Raw genomic sequence first — 7263 nt, forward strand, 5'->3', positions numbered from 1 at the left:
AGGCCCATGATGGATTTTAGGCCCAATTTGGAAGATTGGGTCATATTGGGCTTTGGAATATCATTTGGGAATTTGAACCTTGGAAGTAGTTGAGTTGGGCCTTGGCTTTGGGTCAAGTGAGATAAAGGGTAGAGTGGCCTTTTACCATGGTTATGGGCTAAGTAGCTTAGACTCTTGGTTATAGGTCGGAACCCAATTAATAAATGGATGTCATTTGATGTTGATAGCGTGGGGATTCTCCGGACTAGTAGTCAGAGATTCATTCGAGTGTTTCAATAGCTTGAGGTGAGTCTCCTCACTGTACCTCATGGGTCGAAGGCACCAATGTCGGCCCACTAGGTTCTGATATGTTAGATGTCTTTGTGACTATTGCATGGTATGTTGGGTTAGGCACATAGGTATATTGGGCTAGGCCAATTTTTTGACAGGCTAGGCCCATTGTATGACGAGCTAAGCCCATTTGTATGTTGGGCTAGGTTCATGGATCAGGAAGGGCTAGGCCTATTGTATGTTATGTAGGTGCTAACTATCTTTGTGACTTTTGCATTTGTATGATTGGGCTGGGCCTATTGCTTTGGCAGGGCTAGGCTCATTATGGTGGGTTAGGCCCAATGCGAGGGCTAGGCCCAATGGTATGTATGGCATGAGGTATTTTGGGGAAATCACTAAGCTTTGTGCTTACATTTTTATGGTTATGGTTTCAGGTACTTACAGTTCGAAAGGGAGGGGTCTGGCTTGATCGTTGTGCATCCACCTATGTTTCTGCATTGTGATGATTGTGAGATTGTACTCTGACAACTGTTTTCTTATAAAGTACTTTTAAATATTTAGAAAAAGGATAATGAATGTTTGACTTAAAGATAATTAGTGTTTTGGTTGAATTAAAAATGAATTTTTTACCTCATAATTTTCGGGACGTTACACAAACCTACGAACTAAGTTTAGGATAAGTCAGATGACAAAATCGTTGTTATGGAAGGCATGCATAACATATAAAGTGCTAGATGTTAATGAGATTTTTGAAACTTTATGTAATACAAGAAAAAAAGAGAACAAATTCTTATAAGTTGAAAATACGAAAAATTGGTCGAGGGCATGTTTCTAGGGTCTTTATTAGACAAAACTTCATAAATGGTCCCTGTGGTTTCACAAAATCTAAAGTTTCGTCCCTAATTTTAAAAAATCTCACGGATGGTCCTTGTGGTTTCAAAACTTTTAACAAAAGGTCTTTATTGCTAACTCCGTCAAGTTTTGTCCGTTAAGTGAATGGCATTTTCGTCATTTCACTATTATAGGGACCATTTATGAGTTTTTTTATTTAAAAAAAAAAAGAAAAAAAAGAAAAAATAATTCTTTCAATATACAATGGGTCCCACCTCTCTCTCTGATATATGAAATCATCGCATAGAAGAAGAATGTTAGACTGAAAAAGTCAAAAGTAAACTTCGATTTCAACAAGAAGAGAAAGGGCAACCACGATCCTCTCAAGTTGTCTTCCACCTCTGTGTTCTTGTTTTCCTTAAACCCAAAAATTGAAACCTAAATTTCTTCAAGAATCGACCCCCAACCCCATTATCATCAAAACTTGTGTCTTAGGACCCAAATGCAGCAGATTGATGCACCTGGATAGGTGTTAATTGCAACATCGGGGACCAGGTTATCGGTCTAGATTTAACCGAGACAATATCAAGTGCTACTAATGATTCCAGAGCTCTCTTCGATTTAAAGAATCTTGAGACGCTGAATCGGGATGGAAATAACTTCAATTCCACACTGCTTCCTTCAGAATTTGGCAGTTTGACTAGTTTAAGGATTTTGAACTTGTCAAATTCGTGGTTTTCAGGCCAGATTCCTGAAGAATTGTCACATCTGACAAAGCTTGAAGTTCTTGATTTGTCTTCTCTTTTCTCCTTTTGCTCATTGGAACTTGAGAGCCTCAATCTAGCCATGCTTATCAAAAACCTCACACAATTTAGAGTTTTTTATCTAGATAATGTGAACATACCGGCACAAAAATCTGATTGGTACCAGGCTTTATACTCTTCGTTTCCTGATTTGGAGGCTTTGAGCTTGTCAACTTGTCAACTTTCAGGCCCTTTAGATGACTCCCTTGGGAAGCTACAATCACTTTCTGTAATTCGTCTTGCTCAGAACAATCTTAGCACTCCAATTCAAGATTTCTTTGGGAATTTTAGAAATCTAACAGTTCTGCATCTTGGTGCTTGTAATTTGCATGGAACATTTCCTTCAAAGGTCCTGGAATTGCAGGATTTACAAAGTCAAGATCTATCAAGCAATATGAATCTTCATGGTTCCTTATCAAATTTTCCTATGAATAGATCCCTTCAAAGTTTAGTGAGAAAGAGTGTGTGGTTGGGTTCTTGATGGTCCTCGGTAACTTGAGGGGGGGAGAGAGAGAGAGAGAGAGAGAGAGAGAGAGAGGTGGGACCCATTGTATATTAAAATAATTTTTTAAATAACAAAAAACTCATAAATGGTCCTTGTAATAGTGAAATAACGAAAATGTCCTTCACTTAATGGACAAAACTTGACAGAGTTAGCAATAAGGACCTTCTGTTAAAAGTTTTGAAACCACAGGGACCATCCGGGAGATTTTTTAAAATTAGGGACAAAACTTCAGATTTTGTGAAACCACAGGGACCATTTATGAATTTTTGTCTTTTTATTATAATCTTATGACTTCAAAGAACCGGAGTCCATCAACGCATGATGGAGAGATGGAAGGAAGATGTTGGTATTGATACCTACAGGGGCGGAGCATACTAAGGGCTAGGGGGGTTGTGGTCCCCCCTGTTTTTTGGCTTATAATTAGGTTTTCCTACTAATTTTTATATATATTAGACATAAAATTATAAGATATACGCTTTGGCCCCTGCTGTTTTTTTTTTTAAGAAACTATAGTTTTAGTTTTGGCCCCCCAAATAATTTGGTCAAGCTCCGCCACCGGATACCGATGCTTATGGAGTTCTTCAACAAGTCAATGCAACAATGATATTTTTAACATTGGAATGTCGGAGGTATAATTTAGATGCAATGATAATGTTAATAAAGGTCTCCCATCTAAAATATATTAAAGTTAACAATGTACATGGTACTTACCACATTGGCCGATAGGAAGGTTGGCAAAAGAAGAAAGAAAAGTACTAACCGAAACGTTTATCCGATTTCAAATTCAAGATTTCAGTTATGCTATATATTATTCTCAGTTGCTAAAACTGAAAACTTGGGATATTCATTAAACTCGAAGAATAAATTACATATGACTTATGATGATACATGGTTTTTCATGGGGGATACATGGTCTCCTACTATCAACCAAAGAGATCTATCACTCATGGAAAAACGTTAGACTATATTTTAGGGGCTAGAGTCATGAAGTATACTTCAATGATCAAGTTAGTAATCAAGTGATATGTGCATCAATGTATGAAAATATAGGTATCTTGATACGTGTATATATATATATATATATATATATATATATATATATATATATTTGATATGTCAAACCTTAATTGTTGTATTCATATCATATTTATAATCGAAATAAGTGTAATTGTAGATAATTCTTCATGTTTAGTCATGTATGAGATCTCCCACAAAAGACCTTATGTAATTGTAGATCTTGTTTAAAATATATTTTTGTCCCCGTTATCCAATTATGGAAAAAGAAAATACTCTCATTTGTCGCACTCTCATATCTAATAATATCTTTTTGTTCAAGGCAAACATTAAATTGTCTGAAAATTGGCGTATATCCAAATAATGGTATTTTAAATTGTTTTGATTTATAAAATAAATATATCAAGATGGTTAACTTGAGCATACTTAATTGATTTATTTTACATGTACACATAAGAAGAGAAAAAAATATTATATATAATTTAGTCAACTCAACACAACCCAATCTTATTCCAACCAACCAACCATTTTTACCTTACAAAAACCACAATCTTTATCTCATCTAACAAAAGATACAAAAACTCGTTCTCAATCTCTTTTGTGTGCAAAAGACATAAACGCCCTCATCCTCCTTATCATTTACACAAAACTAAACAAAAAACTATTAAATGTGACACTGGGTATTGTAATTTGTAACTCGATTCAAAAAGACAAAAAAAAATACATAGATCTGAAAAAAAAAAATTCCTGTTGCTAGGAATCTGCAAAGTGAATAACGAGTTTAATGAGATTCAGATCATTATTATTTTTTAATTGTAAAAGACCAAAAAAAAAAGAGGAAACACACAACTTACTTCCAATGATATAATTAATGAAAAAAATTGAAGTTTAGGGAATAAATAAATAAATAAATACCATCAAAGATCCAAGAATAGCCATAAGGAGCATTTGAAAGCATTGAAGTGAGCAATGCAGAAGCAGTGGCTGAATGGAATGGAATCAGTGATTCCACAGCAACACAACTTATCTCAACTGGTAACCTATTTTTTTAACAATTTTCACATCCAAAAAAAAAATTAGAGCCAAAAGAACTATGAAAAAAAAAAAAGTGAATCATTGTGGCATAAATGTGCATTTTTAAGTATTTAACAACTAATCTTACCTCATAGTAAAACCTTATCATTTCTTTTATAAAGAAACTTTTCTAAATTTTAAAAACAAAAAGGAAACTTGGAACTTAACTAAAAATTAACTGTAGAGAATACATAAAATTATGAAAGTCAATGACATGTTATATAGTTTCATTCATGTACTTCAATTTCTTTTTTACTTTTGTCATTTACAATTTCTATTTATAACAGTTATAAAAAAAATTCCAAGAAACAATTGTTGTTCAAAATTCAGTCTCCTCTTTCTTTTAGTCAGCATTTCTTGATTCCCAATTCCTTATATGATTACGTATCATATATATTATATTTAATTTATATATTGCTTTTTTTTTTTTCATTAAAACTATTGGTTCGGTTTGTATTGGTTTGGTTTTTTAGTTAATATGATCACCCTTAAACAAATAAGAGGCCCAAAGTCAACTTATGCTTATGCATCAGAAATTACTTTTTTAAATTAAGTAATCACCAATAAACCACATATACTATATGCTGAATTAAGCATTTAAAAGTCATTAAGTAGGATTAAACAGATTAAAGCGGGATCAATGGGATTTACCTTAATAATCAGATTATAAATTAAGTGATCTGGTTTAAAAAAAAAAAAACATTCACTCAATTTTGAAGCATCTTTTGGTCCAATAGGGATTCAAGTCATTCAAATTCTAACTTTTGTAACTGAAATACTTGAAGCTATTTTGATTTTGTGCCTATGAAAACCCTTCCATAATTTCAATAAATTATAAACACAAAACCTTTATTTCAAAACTTTGACTACTTAAAGCCTCCGATTATTTCGACCCATATAAAAAATGAAACCCTATATTAAATTTCTTGTAATACCAGAAAATCACAACCAATTATAGGCCTGTTATTGAAGAAAGAAACCCTTAGAAGAACACAATTAAACATTTAAAGTCAAAGGAGCAATTTGTACAAGTGAAAGTTTAACACCATATTCGGTGTTAATGAATAGTATAACACAATATTTGATGTTATACTATTCATCAAGATCAATTTTTTGGTTCTTCTTTTACTTTAACTTATCAATGGAACATGACGAAAGATATTATGAATCTACGCATATGTGGAAATGTTAAAGGAATCAACCAATTCTTAGTCTAATTTTTCTTTGTTCACCTAATCAACTTGTGTATATCAATAAAAGGGCAGTTGAAAATTACAGAATTTGATATCAAATAATTAACGGGCAGCTCTTTTGAAGGGGGATATACCCTTAGTAATTGGTTAAGAAAATCATCACCAAACATCAGCATGAAATGGGTAATAGCATTAATCATATGTCAAAATCCCGAATTGCAGATACTAATTCAAGCTTTAACATTGTCAGAAGAAGTGGATATGAAATTAAATCAGATAAAGATATAAATAGACGCTAAAGACGTATAACAATAACCTGAAAATGCGATGAGATTGGGGCTTTTGAGTGCGGATACGGAAGGGAGAATGTGCTGCACCGGTAGAACTAGGTTTAGCACCGGCGGAGATTCTAGTCGCCGATGATTTGACGGAGGTGGAGGCCGAGCGGAGGATGGCCCTAGCTGCGACGGCTGCCGCCATATAAAACCCTTCTGTTCTTATTTTGGTTGGGTTCGTTTGGGAAGAGTGGTGTATTGAGGGATCTTTAAAGTGTTTTAGGAAAATGGAATAGCTTTTTTTTTTTCAATAACTCATATACAAGGCTCACAAGGGACATCAGTTTTTTTTTTTTTTTTTTTTTTTTTCTTATTTTTTTTTTTTTTTTTTTTTTTTCTCATGAGCCACTTCGGTGTCACGTAATTTTTACCACTAAAGATGAGATGTATCATAAGTGGCGAATCTAGAAATAGAAATAGAATAACAAGTGGTTCCTAATTAAGTGAATGCGGAAACACCAAAGAGTCAATGTTATATATCACAGACTAGGTTGAAAACCCGTGGAAACCACGGTTAATAAATTAAAATAATATTGATACTTCAAAACATAATCATTAATCAATGATTTTCAAACAGTTATTAGTTTACAAAGTTAGATGATTTAGGTGTAACTTTATAATGGTTGATTCAAAATAATATGTAAATTATTTTGAAGATACAGGGACGTTCTTTATGTTTTGATTAATGAAAAAAGTGATGATAGTGTATAATGAAATATAATATTGAATAGATTAAAACTCGTATACTACACGGTTGATATAAAAGGCTAGATATATCTTTTTTGAAAAAAAAAATAGCAACTTATTTATGCTTTGTAGCAAGAAATAATAAATTCCATGGAAATAGCTTTTGAGACAATTAGATACCCCTTTCTTAGTTATTGAAATAATTTTTTTTTTTCAAAAAAAATACTAACCGGAACCATTAACATCAATTATAGCAATGTACTTTCAAAGTGCATTCTTTTTTTGCAATGTATTGTCATATTGCGTATTTTTTTCAAAAATTATCAACTTATTATTATTTAATATCAAGAAATAGTAACACGAACCATTTACATCAATTATAGCAATGTATTATTAAAAATACATTGTTATTTTAGGGTTATCTTGTTAAATAAAACTTTGTTTTTTTCAAAAAATAATAACTTATTAACGTTTTATAATAAGTAATAGTAAAAGTCAATGGAAATGGCTTTCTGAGACAATTAGATGCCCTTGAATACGATTTGAATTTT

General features: G+C 32.4%; 1 protein-coding gene across 1 annotated transcript; it reads right to left on the reverse strand.

Annotated features, from left to right (window-relative positions):
* Positions 1 to 3876: 3876 nt before the first annotated feature.
* On the reverse strand, positions 3877 to 6240 carry LOC145166930 (protein NUCLEAR FUSION DEFECTIVE 6, mitochondrial-like). The gene is made up of 3 exons (XM_079085986.1): positions 6007 to 6240; positions 4339 to 4463; positions 3877 to 4184 (listed from the first exon to the last, which is right to left on the reverse strand). Exons 1-3 carry the CDS (start codon positions 6168 to 6170, stop codon positions 4177 to 4179), a joined length of 297 nt encoding a protein of 98 aa, XP_078942112.1. The 5' UTR covers positions 6171 to 6240; the 3' UTR covers positions 3877 to 4176.
* Between the last annotated feature and the right edge of the window lie 1023 nt (positions 6241 to 7263).

Source organism: Lactuca virosa, chromosome 1 (assembly GCF_052849685.1).
Source record: "Lactuca virosa cultivar CGN04683 chromosome 1, Lactuca_virosa_CGN04683_v6, whole genome shotgun sequence".
Taxonomy (NCBI): Eukaryota; Viridiplantae; Streptophyta; class Magnoliopsida; order Asterales; family Asteraceae; genus Lactuca; species Lactuca virosa.

Excerpts from the sequence above, each read along its gene's own strand:
- LOC145166930 (XM_079085986.1), bottom strand. The coding sequence starts at position 6,170 with ATGGCGGCAGCCGTCGCAGCTAGGGCCATCCTCCGCTCGGCCTCCACC. Across the intron at positions 4,464-6,006 it reads CAATCTCATCGCATTTTCAG|GTTACCAGTTGAGATAAGTT; the intron begins GTTATTGTTATA and ends TTAAAAAAATAG.